At 46.2% G+C, this 16,374-nt stretch overlaps 1 protein-coding gene across 1 annotated transcript in view; it reads left to right on the top strand.

Moving 5' to 3' along the window:
- The first annotated feature begins 4,209 nt into the window (after nt 1-4,209).
- The window catches only part of PDE11A (phosphodiesterase 11A), a 135,318-nt gene continuing 123,153 nt past the window's right edge, over nt 4,210-16,374 (top strand). Inside the window, exon 1 of the mRNA XM_086465969.1 lies at nt 4,210-5,013. Within this exon, the coding sequence (XP_086322095.1) occupies nt 4,210-5,013 (804 nt within the window). The remainder of the gene's footprint in view (nt 5,014-16,374) is intronic.

Below are 16,374 nucleotides of genomic sequence, written 5' to 3'. Positions count from 1 at the left end.
AAAACTAATTTATTCTCAGGTACATGTTTCATCAGTATTGTTCCAACGCTTACCCACCGGGGGCTTTAACTGATCGTCTTACAGTGCTCCACAGAGACGAACGGCTGTTTTTGAGCAAGGGAATAAGCAAGAATCAAGTAAAAAGTTATGCGACACAACTGCATGAGTTCCTGCCTTTTTTTTTTTCTTTTGTGCTGTAGCTATAAGATACTTCCCCCTTTCATTTTAATAGTCGGGTCCTCTTCTGTTGACTGTTTAGACGATTAAAGCATCTGCCTGAATGACGAAAATTTTCTCAAGTGCATTTCTCAATTGCATTTTGAAGAGTGCTATGCGACTGCCTTTCTGAATAAACACACTCCGCGTGAGAAGTGCATTGACATTTCTCCTTGTGATTCTTTTAGGGAATCTCTGTATGTTTGTACCCGAGGAGACCAGGTGAGACTGGCTAAAGCCTGCCTTGCTGTCTGAGTTGGCATTGTGCATCCACACCAACTAAAGGTGCATCATATATAAGATGCATCTGATATAAGCTGCCACGTACCTGTAGAATTACAAAGGCCGTACAACCCCAGGGCACTGACAAAATCCATTTGCCTTTTTCGCCTTCCCATGAAAGGCCACAACTAATCTATCTCAGGCCCACACATGAAGCTGCAGCCCAGTGTATGGTGCACTTGGTTTAGTCACCCTGCAAACAGAGGTATAGTTTGATGTGTGCCAGAACACAGACAGACCCAAGTTTTTCCCCAACATCCACCAATACACACCAGGCCAGGCTTCTGAAGCAGGTTTTACCATTGACAGCATGTCAGAAGCCTGTGCAAGTTACAGAATAGACAAACCACTGCGATTATCTTTGTCACATTTTACCTTTAAAAGAGAAGATCATAGTTTATACACAGACTTATGTGGTTTATACACAGATGAGGTTGTGGCTGCCCTCTCCCTGGAAGTGTTCAAGGCCAGGCTGGATGGGGCTTTGAGCAGCCTGGTGTAGTGGAAGGTGTCCCTTCTCATGGCAGGAGGGTTGGCACTAGGTGATCTGTAAGGGCGCTTCCAACCCAAACCACTCTATGATTCTATGACTTGGGGCTGCAGAGTTCTTTGCAGTTAAGGTGTTATGAGTAAATTGTTCACTATGTATTTCACACAATAGAGACAAATGTGGTTTTATTTCCTTCAGTCTTGTCCCATTTCAGAGACTGTCAACATGCAGATTTTTGCTGTAATCAAAGTCCATGCATAAAATACCAGCAAATAAACTAAAGATGCTGCAAGACTGAAGAAATGGTAAGTGAAGACCTTGTTCATACCTAGGCTTATGGAAACACTAAATTGCTTTAAGTGTTTACATACAGAACCGCTACACAGTAACCATTTTGTAGTAAACACTGGTGTGAGTGCTCAGACCAAACCTTACTATAGAGAGATAGCAAAAATTATTTACATACAATTATTTCACTTGTATGCAGATGCCCAAGGTCCTCACCCGAGAGCTCGGGGTACGTGTCTGCCCGGCCTTCAGCAGCCTGTGCGATTTCTTTGTGCCAAGTGGAGTGGTTGCGCCAGTGCTGCAAAACCGCAAATGTCACTGGAAAGGCCAAGCAGCGGCTTCGGGCAAGCGGATGCCCTTCGAGGGCGACGGTGGCGCCAGCACGGCGAGCGCCAGAGGCCGACGCCGGTTCGGCGGCAGCGCAGTCAGCTGTGTACAGATGTGCGCCGGCAGCGTGGGCGCCGTGGGGAGCCAGGGTGGCACCTCGGCTGCGTCTTCCCGAGAGCGGGGCCTCCGCTGACAACGTGGCTGTGGCTGGCGCGGGGTGAGGAGCTGCGCCCGCTGCCGCGCGTGAAAGCCCCTTACTTCACAGCCCCGGGAACGCGTCAGCAGCGCGCTGAGAAACGGCTGAGGTCAGTACTTCAGCCGCCCTTGCCCTTACGGAGATACGCCTGCAATTTCACACCAAGCCACCTGTATGGAAAAAGCTCAGATGCTTTAGAGATGCGAGCAGCTCGGGGACGATCCCCTATAGCGTGGCCCCGACGTCCCCGCTCTCCGTCCCCTCGCCCAGCACGCCGCTCCCCCCCGCAGCCCGCTTGCCGCGGGTGCCGCAACCGGGCGCCCCCCAGCAAGTCATCGGCGGCCGAAGCACGGTGCGGCGGCCGGGAGCGGCCCGTTCCCCGCCACCGCTCACCGCCACGGCAGCCCGGTGCCAGGCTGCCTCCCTCCGCCGCCCCCTACACGGCGTGGGCTGCTGGCGGGGTGTCGGCCCCCGCCCCCGGTTGCCTGCGCGCCCCACTCCGCCCGCCCTATTGCCGAGCGGTTTCTCAATGGAGAGCCGGCCTCCTGCGGCAGCCTCCCTGCGCAGCGGGGAGAGCCGGGAAAGCAGGATGGAACCCCGCGGCCAGGCGGCGGCCGGGCACGGAGCCCTGCCGCCACAGCGGCCCGGGGTTGGCGGCAGCGAGGAGCTGCTGCTGCCCAGCCTGCAACAGCGCAGGCACCCAGACCGGGAGGCGAAATCCTTTGTCTGTCGCTTCCTATAAACCGTCTCCGGGCTGCGGGAGCCACAGCACCCGCACAGACCCCCTCGTTACCCCCGGCTGCTGCGGGAGACGCGGCAGCCCTTCGGGCACCCACACGTAGCCCTCCATCCCCGGCTGACACCCGCGCACCCGCCTGCACTATCGACACGCGTCCCAAAATCGCCCCCTCTCCTTGCAGGCACCGCCAGGACCTCCGCGCAAGGAGGGGCTGCCGCAGGGAGAGGCTCTCCGGCAGGTCGGAATCTCGTTTGGTTGAAGATCTGCCCGTGCGTTTTCCCAGCCGCCCAAACTCCCATTCATGAATTTCTGAAGCCGCCTTCATTCAGTCTTCGGTGAGCGCATGAAAGACATTTTTCACGTGTTAAGATCCATGACTCCGGTTTTTCAGTCGCTTATGCGTAGGCATCGATTTAGCAATGAAACGTGCTCCACGTGCACATAAAAATAACCTCGGCCCTCCCGCCTCACCGGATGCGGCCGGTTGCCGTCTGACAGCCGGTGCCGCAGCAGCGGGCACCCAGGAGCTCCTCGGCGCGTCCGCTCCCGCCGGGCTGTCCGGGTCAGCCGGCCCCGAGGGAAAGCGCCTTTCGGGCAGGAAGCCCTGGGCGGCTTCAGGGGCGGCGGGCAGGAGCCACCCCCCGCCCCTCTAGCACCAAACGCCGCACTGGCGGTGCGCGCCGAGCAGAGCTAGCTCCCCGCACGGGAGCGGCTGCAAGCCTCTCAACTCGGGGATTCAAGGAACGGAATTCACTTGGTCTTTCTGACAGGGCTCCCCTTTTCCGCCTGTCTCCTGAAGTACCGAAGCAGCGCAGATAACGCTATAAATTAAACCTCTTTACCGGGAGCACTCGTGTTACTTCCCCCCGCCTCTCCCGCAGACCGCGGGCGGGCGCCGCGGCCGGGCTTGCCCCTTCCCGGCACACGCATCACAGACAAAAGGACCCTCCCTCTCCCCCCGCACGCTCCCGCCGATGTTCCCGAACGAGGCGCCCGCCAGCGCGGAGCTCCCTACCGCAGCTCCCTGCTGCTCGGGGTCCCCCCGCCGGGGGACCCTGCGCGCCCCGCCCTCACCCCCGCGGAGGCGGCGGAGGCGGCTGCCGCCAGGCGGGCGGCGGTGCCTCCCCCCGCGACGGGGCTTGCCAGCCCTCCCTCCGCCCCGCCTGCCCCCCCGCTCGGCTCACGCGTCCTCCCCCCGCCCTCCCCTCCCTCCTCAGTGGTCCGCCGGCTGGGTTACGCAGCAGCCGCCGCCAGCACTGACAGCACTTGGCAGAAGGGGCTTGCCCGAGCGCTCCCGGAGCATCTCCAGAGGCGCGGCGGCAGCGCCTGCCCGGCTCACCGGGGGAGCCGGCCCAGAACCGGGGACCGGGGCCAGAACCAGAGAAAGGCTGGGAGCCGCGAGGCAGAAGAATACCTAGAATAATACGAATACTACTACTAATAATAATAAAGAGTGGTGGGCAGGAAAAGGAGGTCGCGGGGGGGAACGGGGCGAGAAGAAGGCGCGCTCCCAAGGAGGGGCCTGGGCAAGAGGCAGGAGCGGCCCCTCGCCGGGGCTGCCGGCAGCCCCCCGCGCCTCGGGGCGGCCGTCGGGGCAGCGGCACGTGGCGGCGGCGGGGCATGGCCGCCGCGGGCGCTCCCGCGGCCTGAGCCGCCCCCGCCGCCGGCACCATGGCGGCCGCCGCCGCCGCCGCTGGCCTCGACGTGGCGGCGGTGGAAAGTTTCCTAGAGAGGCACCCGGAGCTGGTGGAGAAGTGGCTGAAGAGGAAGAACTCGCTCCCTAAAGCGCCTGCCGCCCCCGCCGGCCCGTCGGAGGAGCGGCGGAGCAGCGGCGGCCCCGGCGGCGGCTGGGGCAGCGCGGGTGGTCCCGGCGGCCCCGGCCCCGCCGGCGGGGGTCTGCAGCGGCGGGCCTCCCAGAAGGAGCTGCGGAAGAGCTTCGCCCGCTCCAAGGCCATTCATGTCAACCTCACCTACGACGAGCATGTGCACGCCCGGGCGCAGGAGCCGCTGAGCAGCGTGCGGCGGCGAGCCCTGCTGCGGAAGGCCAGCTCCTTGCCCCCTACCACGGCCCACATCCTCAGCGCCCTGCTGGAGTCCCGCGTCAGCCTGCCCCAGTACCCCCCCACCGCCCTGGACTACAAGCGCTACCTCAAGGAGCATAACGAGCGCCAGTTCTTCCTGGAGCTGGTCAAGGACATCTCCAACGACCTGGACCTTACCAGCCTCAGCTACAAGATCCTCATCTTCGTCTGCCTCATGGTGGACGCCGACCGGGGCTCCCTCTTCCTCGTGGAGGGGGCCGCCGCCGGCAAGAAGAGCCTGGTCTCCAAGTTCTTCGACGTGCACGCCGGCACCCCGCTGCTGCCCTGCGGCTCCACCGAGAACAGCAACGAGGTACAGGTGCCCTGGGGCAAGGGCATCATCGGCTACGTGGCGGAGCACGGAGAGACGGTCAACATCCCCGACGCCTACCAGGTAGGAGCCGGGCAGGCTCCCGGCGCCTCCGCCTCCCCCGGCTCCCCCCCGGACCGCGGCGGCGGAGGCACCTGCCGGGAGGCACCTGCCGGGAAGCACCTGTCGGGAAGCCCCGCCGCCGCCCGGCGCTGTCGCCCCCCGGGGTGTCCGTCCCCGCCGCCCGGGCTCTCCCTGCTGGGGCGGCGGCGGCGCTGCCACCGTCGGGGCGCCGGGGGCTGCGCGGAGCGGCCGAGGGTATGCTCGGGGCAACGGTTGACGGGGCGGGCGGGAAAGCCTCCCCTGGGTGGCCGACGGTGCTAAAGTGGCCGTAAAATGGGTACAACAGCGCTTCTGGTTTCGCAGGAGCGGTGCGCGGCTTCATGCGTTTTCAAAACGTATTTTGTAATCAGCTGAAGAAAAGTTATAAAAAAAATGCCCGTGACAATCCCAATGATAATATTCTTAAATCTGCCTCGCTTAATGTTCCCTGCCTGCCCGCTACTGAAATAATCTCATTGCTTTCAAAAGAGTATACATTTTGACCTTTGCATATGCCCGCTCAGCCCACGTGGCATGTGTTTTCAAACCTATTCCTAGGCGTGATGTAACCACTCTTGTTGTTCTCCTACAAGGAGTTTCCCCACCTTTTACTTTTATAGAAGCTTCAGTGTGAATTGTGAAAATGTAGTCCTGGCTTCAAAGCAAAAATTCCCCCTGACTTCAGCAGGGACAGACGTGCCTTCGCCTGTGTGCGTTGATGCAAAGCAGTGCGTTCAGTTTACTAGCTTGAAATTTACCTCTCTCTCTCTCGGTCCTAGAGGCTATTTCTAGTGTTTATTAATGTGAGACACTGTCAGCTATTTGAGGTTCTTGAGAAAATAAGGAACCACAGAGCAACAGCTTTTCTGAATTAGGATCTTGGAAAGCTTTAGAAAGGTGGGAGATGTATATCTTTAAGAATTTTAGTGATAATTTTTGCCCCAATGTCTAATTTTGCTCTACAGTAATAAAAATAATAAACATTAAAAAAAACTGATTATGCTTTATACCAAACAATACAAGGAAGCAACTTAAAAATAAGATTGGGTTATTTTTGTTTGAAATACAGAAGAGTCAGGGTAAATTTATTTTGGTAAATAAATGAATATTTATTTATTTGTCAGGCAGTGAAAAATACTAAGCACCTCACAGATCCAGAGGTTCCCGGAGAGTTCAAAGGGAATGAACAGAATGAATGAACAGAGCTTGGTAAAAGTGCTGTAATATTCAGACTAAAATGACTGAGTGTTGGATCACCTTTGGAAAAATCTAAGCTTGCTTTCTTCCTTTATTTTTCCTTTTCTCCATTATACACTTTCTCTTACCATCTGATTTTTTTTACTACTTTCACTTCTGAAACTGTATTCTTCCCAAAGTATCTGCTGTTAGGGGTTGAGCAGAAGATGTTCTCAATAGTCTCAGGTGGCTAAACAGATAAAGTGTATCCGAGTTTGGCTGGGAAAGAGCTCGATCTCTCCTTTTAACTCTGGATAGCTCCAGCCACCTTTTTTTGGAGGTGAGAACACCACTGGAAAGGCAGTGTTTACGAGTCCTAGGGGACTGTATTATTTTTTCTTCAGTGTTTGTTCACTTTGTGTTCACTTCCCTGTGAAAAAGCCCAGCTACTTTAAACAGTTTATTACCTGTTTCATTCGCAGAGAAAAGTGAAAAACAATCCATCCAGTTGCCATTCCCGGTACTATTTATATTATACTTTTGTCTGGCTCCTATTAAAAAATCGATTAAAATATTATAAATAATACAATTCATTGTGTATTTAAGCCATAATTACGTTAGTTGCAGTAGAAGGGAAAGTTCAAAGCCATGTTCATCCTGTAATTATATGAATTGCAACTTCCCTGCTTTCAGTGGAGTTAATTCTGATTAACTGTAGTGCAAAGAAACTTTAGACCTTTCAACTTTAATGGAAGTTTTACTTGATAATAAAATGGGGGATGTACTTTCTGTTATGTTTCTGAGTTAGTACAGTTTATCTCCTCTTACCTGGCACGTATATATCCATTGTGTATCATTAAAAGGAGACCTTTCTAATTTAATAGTATAAAGAGCCCTATGGAAGCCCAAGTACATGTGCATAAAGAAGTGACAGCTGTTCCATTTCAGATCATTGTAGTGCTCACAATACAGCACTTTAGAAATTAACAAATATGATGTTATGATTTTGTCAGCATTGTCACTGATTATGTTGATCAACTGTCAGGTAAAAAAAAGCACCACCAGGAAACTTTGTCAGGCTGACACACGGAGTTGGAGAAAAAGGAGTGACAGCACAGCACCATTTTGTCCATTGAAGAGAGTGTCTACATTGATGCTATTCATTTCGTAAGAAAAGGCCTTACATTAGGTCAGAGGAACACCTCTAGATTAGTTTGAAGTTTTTTGCTTGTTTTTTAAATTAACAAACTTGTTTAAAAAGAGGTGAAGATACTTCCGTAGCATCGGGTAGCTAGTTTACGGTATTGGGAAATTTGTTTTATTATCATCCAACCATCTTAATTTTCTCAGAGCCTGATCAAATACCAGTTGGAATTCTATCGTCAAGTAAGGGTTGGGTTGCCTGCTTGTATCATTAGCTACTACTGACATTAATGGGACTTCAGCAAGATCAACATTACATTTAAATCCTGTCATGTCCTGTAATGTGCTTCACACGGGCAGTCCCCTGTGCCCATACACAGACTGATTAGTTTAGGAAATATTTGTAAATTACTTGCAATGTAATTTTCAGAGATAATGTAAGATTTCAATTACACATTTCTTTTTCTAAAGAGAAAAAATATTAAAAAAAGAAATCACATAATAGGCTGGGGCTTTTCAATGATCCAGGTGCTTATTACTGTAGTCTGACTTTCAAAACCTGCTCGTGTAAACAATCTTCCTTAATTCAATAAGCATACTTAGATGCAAGGTTTGGAATTAATGTTGTGTACAATAATCACTTCTTCTAATACTAAACAGTAACTATATAACATCTCACGGTAATTTGATCTATGAAGTTCAGCAGTGACTGAATAAACTTTGGAGGTTCACAGCATCAGAGAATTTGACAAATACTTAGTTTATGGAAAGGTTTAGGTGCATGTTATATGACTGATTACAAAGTTGCACAATTTCATTCGTGACAAAAAGTTTTATTTATTACATTGTCAAGTCACATGGTGAAAGTGAGTTTATAATTATAATAGTTTGTAAAATACATGATCCGATCTGTAATTAGCACTACAGAAGATCTGAGAACAGGAAAGGAGATAGAGACTTTTTGGCATTTCGGAGCCAGTCTAGAACTTTCTCCTGGAAGTAATCCAGTTGACTTGTAAATCGAACTCCTAGTCAGTTTCAAAGTAAGGCCTTGGGTCTTCCTCTGTTAATTTAGGGAAACATTTCTGACTCATGGGAATAATGCACTATGTCTCGGGCACATGTGTTAGAAGAATCTGATCATACTGGCAAGGAAATTTGGGACCTAAATGTCCGTTGCAGCTGCTTTTAACAGAGCACAGATGTAGCTTTTGCAGTCAAATATGAAGACTATTAAGCATATTGTAAGTACACAGGCAGAGAGGTCATTAAACCTTTATCTGCAGTCCTTATGAGTTGTTTAAAAATGGGTTTTCCTATTTAAAGCTATTTTTTTTTGTGTCATCCCTTCTTCTCACAGGTCTTCTGTGATGTTTAGGTGAAATTACCGATCATTTCAATTTTGTTCCATCTTTTAGAGCAGTATTTAAATAATAAAATTTTAAAAAATATTAAATAATAAAGTAATTAAATAAATAATAAATCACAAGTAATGTTTGGTTATTGTTATACCTTTAGCTGTGCAAAAGTTAGAAGATAATTGAATAGCATCCCAAATCCTTCTAACTAGTGAAAAAAGAATTCTACTCTTTAGAATAGCAAGCATACATCAGAAAGTAGTGAAAAATATGTTCTGCCATTTGCCAGTGTCACCTGAATAAAGTTTCTGTACTTCTTATGTTAAATTTAGAATTTTAAAGGTACCTTTAAAAGACAGAAGAAAAAATGGCTTACCAGATGGATGTTTTAGTAAAGCGGGGAGCAAAGAGAGGAGGAATACTAAACAGAGTCATGCTAAGATATGGGGTTTTTTTAAATTGGAGAAAGTGCCATAAAAGATGATCAGAAATTGTTTTTCAGTACAGCTCAAGTCTTTAAAAAGAAAATTTAACCACAGTACTGGAACTAGAAATCAAACAAAACAAGACAAATCGATCTCTCTGTGTTCTAGACTCTCCTGTTACCTCTTTCAAGCTTAGGCCAAGTGTAATGCAGCTAATGCACACACAATCCGTTACAGTAAATTTTAAACATCCTTGAACACCTAGGTACAGGCATACATGTTCCCTCTTTCAGGCCCTCTGGGTGAGCTCTAAGCATTCATTGTCTCCTGCTGTGCCAGGACAGCATTACAAAGTTCCTGCTCGGGGTGCAAACCTCAGCCTGGGAGCGACCCTGTGGGAAAGGCCGTTGGTGTAGAAGGTCATGAACAGGCGGGAGCCGCATTTCATTACACAGGGAAGCTGTTTGTTACCATCAATATTAACAGTGTGTCTCTTTCAATTTTAAAGAGCAGTTAAAGCATTAAAACCCTGGGTCCTGGGAGGTTCAGTTTTGTAAATGGGAAGCACTTAGGCACTGTTTTATTCAGCAGCACTTGAGCAGCAGGCGCCAACAATGGTCGTGTTCATTTCAGTGCTGGCTCTTACCAAGGACAGAGCATGAAACCTGGCAAGCAGAGTGAACAATAATTTTTTTTTAAATTCCATGTAATACAGAAAAATGAGTTTAAACAATTTTTGCTGTGCATTAAACATGACTAGAAAGTACCATGGGGAATGCAGCAGATAATTGCAACAGTAAAGAACTAAACAGCTCTAATGTGTTTTCCACAAAAGGACACTCCAGCCCATCATGAAAAATTTAGGAAAACTTGAAATAGTAAGTACAAGTCAGTAAATTGGTAAAGGGATGTTGTAACTATCCCCAAAGCTGGAGCCTGGTGGATGTGAACACACCTTTGGTGTCGCAGTGGGAGAGGGATCTCCCTGCAGCAGGCAGCACCCTCCTGGGTCTCCACAGCGAAGAACCCTCATGGCAGCAGCTGACGAGGTCTCCTCACCTCCTGTCACCTGCCTTACTCCATAAGTCTTCTTCTTAGGGAACGGTTTCTCATTGACATGTAAAACATCCACCACGGCTGCTGTCACCTGGGAGGAGCTCCTGGTAGACGCTAAGGCAGTGTAGAAGGGCACGTGTCCAAAGCCACCCAAGGGCAGTTTGTTGTCGCCATGCTGCTGCTCAGGTGGATCACCAGGACAGACAGGGCTGCACAGTGCGGTGTATGCCGCTGGTGACAGCCCACAGGCATTGTGAGGGAACACACTTTCCTCTCCAGGCTTGTGTGGGGCGGGCGAGGTTACCTCGCCAACCAGGCAGGCAGTGGCCTGTCCTCCAGAGCTGCCCGGTCATTACTCCACGGATGCACAGCAGCTGTTTGCTGCCCCAGGTGTGCTGGCAGCGCCTGCCTTCTGAGCTGGAGGTGAACAGGTTCTGGGCTGGTGGAGCTGGGTGCAGGGTGCCCAGGTGGGGCTTGTTTGCTGCAAGTCACTGTGGAGGAGCAGCAAAGAGCTGGGGAGAATGTTTATGTGTATCTGCTTCCCACTGGGGCCGTTGGGTGTCAGCCATTTTGTGGGGCTAGCACGCTTAAAGTCCGCACTGAGGGTTGTTGTGCTGCCTTGTTTCAGTGTTGGTGTGCTCAGGATGTGTGCAGGCTTCCAGGCAGACACAAGCATGGAGGGCTTCAGGGCATTAACAGGTTAGTAATTTGGGGGGGGTGGTTCATTAAAACAAAAAAGAATCTAGCTGGTTTAATTTCTCAGTTGCCTTACAGAGCAACTACTCGGTACCTTGGTGCCTTTGGCCTCTCAGAAGGAGCAGCTGTAAGGCCTGGCTCCCCAGCTCTCCCTCCTGCAGTAGGCCCCTGGGATCTTGGTCCTGCAGACCTCGAGCAGGAAGAGCCCTTTGGAGAGCTGGGATAGTTTTCCTGTTCCCCTGTAAGACCATCTTTTGTTAAGCTGACAGAGTTTAACTGGTTTATTGCTCAGCCAGTCCAACTGCCTGAAGAAGACAGACTTTTTCAGGTGTTTTCCATCAGACACTTGTAAAACTTCATTGTGGAACAGGCGTGAAACTGATGCCTCTGGGGCCTGTAACTTTCTTGTGCGAAGGAAGTACATGTATTTGATGAGAGGGTGTTAGTGACTGTGCAGGATGAAGCTCTTCAAATTTTAGCTAAGATCCTGTTATAAGCACAAGAGTGAATAAAGCTGTAGTTTTGCTAGGTAAATGATTTTGCTGTTTGGTTTGATTTGTTTTCAATTTTTTGAAAGAAATGGGTAATTAATTTTGGTTACTTACAGTTGTATGCTATTGTGTAGTTTTTCTGTAGAATAACAAGGTTAATAAGCCTATATATGCCATTATGCAATTTAATTTGTTTTACTTGTCTAAAACAACTGTATAGACAAACTATGAAACAAACAACTTGAGCTAATGGCTTAGCAGAGTTGTGTGTTAACAGGTTAACCAACTGTGTGCAGCCTCAACTTAAAGTCTTTACAGTACGCATCTGAAAATTAGTGTGGCTTAGTTATTGTGACAAAGCAGTAGTAGTACTAAGATATTTTCAATTTATTATTAAAGAATCGTACGCTTTTTCTGTAACACTTGGAGCCGTGTGGTGCTCACCTGAGTAATCACCTGCAGGTGTTAGGCTTAAACCCATACACAGACTGCTGTTGAAATACCCAGGAGTCTTGTTGGTTTCTTTGCTCAGAGGGATATCAGCTTTTTAAAGCCACCCTGTATGTGTATATATTTTATATAAATAATCATGAATATTTAGGAGATCAGCACTAGGGCCTGGCTCAAAGCAAGGTTGGAACATGGACCTGGTTGCGACTGGACCTGATGTCCTGCTGGGAACTAGTACGGAAGGGCACAGAGAGCTACTGTAGTGGAGCAAAGAGTAGTAGGTGTGATCTTTAAATTAGAGGAAAAATATTTTTCTTTTTAAACATTTTTTTCTTTAATAATGATACAAGCAGAGCAGAAGTGCACGCAAGCTGCCATACGTAAGACAACTTGATTTACTGTTGTGCTATTGGTGCTCTAACAGGAGTTTGTTTCAAAGGAAGAAAACACAAACCTTATGTGCTGGGTATTGGTAATATTGTCCTACAGAGGATTTTTTTTTTTTTGATCCTTGCTGTTGGTCAGCTCAGACTATGAAGGATAAAATGTAATTATGCGTATTAGCTTGACAGTCACATCTGCAAACTTTCTAGTGCTTATAAATTTATTTACTCCTCTCTTAGAGTACCTATACTATTTTTTCCCATTAATTTTGTGCCAGTCATAAGTAGACAATGTCCATTGCTATTTATGTCCATTGTCTAATTAATAAATGAAACAATGGGCAGGAAAGGACATAAGTGATATACATACTCCTATCAATCAAACTAAAAAAAAAAAAACCACCACAAACCTGAAAAAACTTTAGTAGTGCATCATTGCAAATGAACACTGTTTTGTTTTGTTTTTCCAAAGTAAGCTATGTTTTAGTTCAAGCTGTATATGGACTTTTTTAGTTTTAAATCTGGAAATTCAGAATTTGTTCCCTACTTTTTTTAAATAATTGTTTGGGGAGTGAAGGAATAGAGTTGGCTGAGCTGTTTTGCACATTCTTATCAGTTTTATTCATTTTATCTTATAAGAAATATTGCTGTTCTATATAAAGTCACAGTATAACTGGACTGTGTGCTTATTTACTTGGGAGAATTAGGTTAGAGATGCTAGTGATTGGTACTAGTTTTTTCTCCTGCTGCCTTTGTCTCAGGGGCTTTAGGGGGTTTGGAGGAGACGACAGAAATAGCTGCAGCAATCCTTACATGGAAGTCTCTTCAGAGATTGCTTTGGTACTTGATTTTTGTGTGCGAGTTTCTTCGCTACAAGGGTTTTACCATGTCTTTTGTAGTGGTTTGTTACTTGGTTTCTGTTTCCTGTTTATGCACAATGTAGCTTACACCATATGTGATTTTTAGAGAAAAGTATCTAGAACAGACTGGATGCCTTCATTTTTTAATTTGTATTTAGCTTTTTTAATGTTATGGTTTGAGTCTAGAGAGTCTAGATAACTTGCTGCGTTTGGATTGCTCTTTTTGTTTTCTGTAAAAGTTTATGTATTATATACTCACACGAAGCATGCTTAAGAAATTGAATAGTTATCTTCCAACTTCAGTTTCTTTGCTTCTGTAAATGTAAATGCAGGATGGCTTCCTATAAAGTCAGTCGAAAGTACATTAAATCAAATTTTTCTATCCCATGCATTTTGGTTATAGGTTAACAGTGCTGTCAAACACACTACTCCTTACTTATATTTGATACAACTTAGCAAATTTAAATACCGTATATTAAAAGAAATCTTGCTGCAAGTTTCTTGTTGGTTTTTTTTTGTTGTTCTTCAACCCTTTCTAAGGAAAAAAACCTATACAGTGAACTGTAAAATATAGTAGGCCAGGCCTGTTAATTGAGCATCTCTTGTGGTGTTGTGTTCTGTGTGATTAAAAAGAAGTATTTTCAAATCGTAAAAAAAATCCTTGTTTTCCTTGTAGCTTTCAGCTTTGGCAGAGTCACTCCATTTCACTAGATTAAACACTTCCTCCTTAGACTTTGGAGAAGGAAAACAGCATCTTTGTCACGAGGACTTAATTCCTGGAAATGTGTTCAGATGGGTTTCTTTCATCCTCTATTACATTATTTGACTCTTAGCTAACTTGGTTTAGGATTATACTTTTTCTAACTCATGATGATAATATTCACACAAGTTGTGCTAGCTTTGATAAGGATATAAAAGGATGTATTTTCTTTCCAACTTCGAAGAGCTATCCTATGTTTAAAAAACAAAACAACCAAACCTATACCTTTACTAACAATTTGTGAACCACCTACTTAAACTGAAAATCAACACTGACATGCAGTTGGTGAAACTTTGCTCAGAAGTTTAAAATTATTTTAATTTCTAACGTAACCTATTCTGTTACTTTAAATGTCTTGAAAAGAAGAAATGGAGATTTAAGTAAGATAAAACAAGAACAAAATACTTGTTTTGACTGCTTCATGGGAGTTTCAGAGACCCTCTGTGGCCTTCTGTGGAACAGTGGGTATCCTTAGAATTTTTTGAGAAGAGGTATTTTTTTAGTTGGAAATATGTAGATTCTTTTAGTAGATGATAGAAATAGTGACTTTTAAATGAGGTTTTACCTATTCTTTCTGTCAGCATGGCTGACTTTGTAGGCCTTCTCGAAGTGTAGGTGTTCAGGTTTAATCATGATCAATGATTGTTATTTGGTGATCTCAGATCCATGGTCAATTTGCTATTGGCATCAAAGAAAAGAGGACTGGGCTGTAATGGACTTCCGTCTTGTTTGCCACGTTTATCAATAATATAGCTGATCTGACTTTTTTCAGTCCTCGCCCAATATCTGTATGGGTCTCATAGTCAGGTTTACAGACTAATTTTATGAGTACAGAGATTGATCCAGAGGACTTGACATACAGGAGATGGGCATTATTTGGTTAGGTCCTGATTCAAATTGCCTGAAGCCTCAGGTACGTCAAGATAATAAGTATCTTATGGGATTGAAGCTTATCAGCATGGTTAATATTTTGAGTTTCAATTTTTACCAAGTTCTTGTTGAGGTTTTCCTCAAAAGCGTCTCCTTTTTCCAAATAAATGCATTAACTTCCCTATAGTGTGTTACCATACCTTTAGTCTCTGCTCCAGAGGTGTAATACCCTTCTGCAAAAGGTCGTCCAGTTCGCTAGCATAAGTGGATAATCTGATATCAGATGACAGGAAGACCAAAACGTGTTGTTGTGTCTCTGTTGAACGGCATGCTTGTGGGGCTAAGGCTGGCTGATTGCTCCAGCATCCCGATGCTTTCTTTCTCTTAGTGTAGAGGTTCCAGCAAGAGATAGAAGTGGGAAAATTCCAAAATCCACTTGAAAGGAGAAGCAATATAGCAGGAGTGAGTTATACTTTAAAAAACACTTTCCAGATTTCTAATCCCTCCTGGATCTCTGGTTCTCTGTAGCATCTATTAAAGAACACAGGATTGATGGCTCATCATTAAATCTGTTCTGAACACTGGCAGCTGTACTGTGTATATCCAATTCAGACAGCTTCACAAGCCCCTGTCCTGTGTGCAGTCATCCACTGCAGGTCAAAAAGCCCTTTGTGTGTTTATCTTGACACCCACTGAAAAGGCAATGAGTGCGTGAGACACAGGATTGTAAATTGCAATCAGATTAAAATACCTACTACAGTGAATCTTTTTACCTAAACAAAAGAAACTTTCAGATGAACATTAATACATCTTAATTTTTATCCCGGACCTCTGTTTTGTCTTACAACAATGTATCTCTTTTAATTGAGAGTGTTCAGATAAGTTGACTCACTTTTGGTCTGTCCAACAGCTGTCCTTTTTCACTAAAACTCCCCCTTGAGTGCTTACTTCTTTTATAAGGTCCACAAGATGTAAAGCAACAACAACATTACTAGTCATGTCATGTTATCATTTCAGTGTTTCCCCATGTACTCTGTTTTGCTTTGAAAAAAAATTAGTAGAGCAGGGATTGTCACTTCAGTAACACAAAGCGTATTATCAATACTTCAGCAACAATAGCTAATTCTAAATAGTAGTTCAGATGTTACCAAGAAGTAGTTGAAGAAATAATGTTTAACTTATTCATTGGTGAAGCGTACTGTGTGATAATTGCACTTCTGTTGTAGAAGAGCCATCTCTTTCTAGGCTTCTATTGAAGTTGATATAAAGTGTTTAGAATCATGTGGAAAGATCACAAGATCAGGCAGCTATGGGTCCTTGATGCCATTATTAAAAACCATTCATTATGGGGGTTCTGATTCTCCTAAGGAAGTTGTTGGGCACAAATAATTCAAGGGAATCTCATCAAAGCCTTATTAAAGACTGCATATTAGTAATCTGGTCTTTATGGGAGCAAAGACTGTTTAATACACTCCAGAGGCAGAAATAGGCCTAAGGAAGAACTTCAACTCCTAATGAAATTATAGAATTAAAACAAAACAAGAGAAAATAGTATACTAAAACAAGAACCAAGAGCTTGATATTCTGTGGCAGAAGTGTTATAAACTGTATATGAATACCACAATTGGTATTAATTCCTTGTGGTTGAAAGGTATGAAAACTTGCAACAAGTAAT

The sequence above is a fragment of the Leptosomus discolor genome, chromosome 5, assembly GCF_034619465.1.
Source record: "Leptosomus discolor isolate bLepDis1 chromosome 5, bLepDis1.hap2, whole genome shotgun sequence".
Lineage (NCBI taxonomy): Eukaryota > Metazoa > Chordata > Aves > Leptosomiformes > Leptosomidae > Leptosomus > Leptosomus discolor.
Note: the sequence above shows the minus strand (reverse complement) of the source record. Positions and strands in the feature narration are given on the sequence as shown.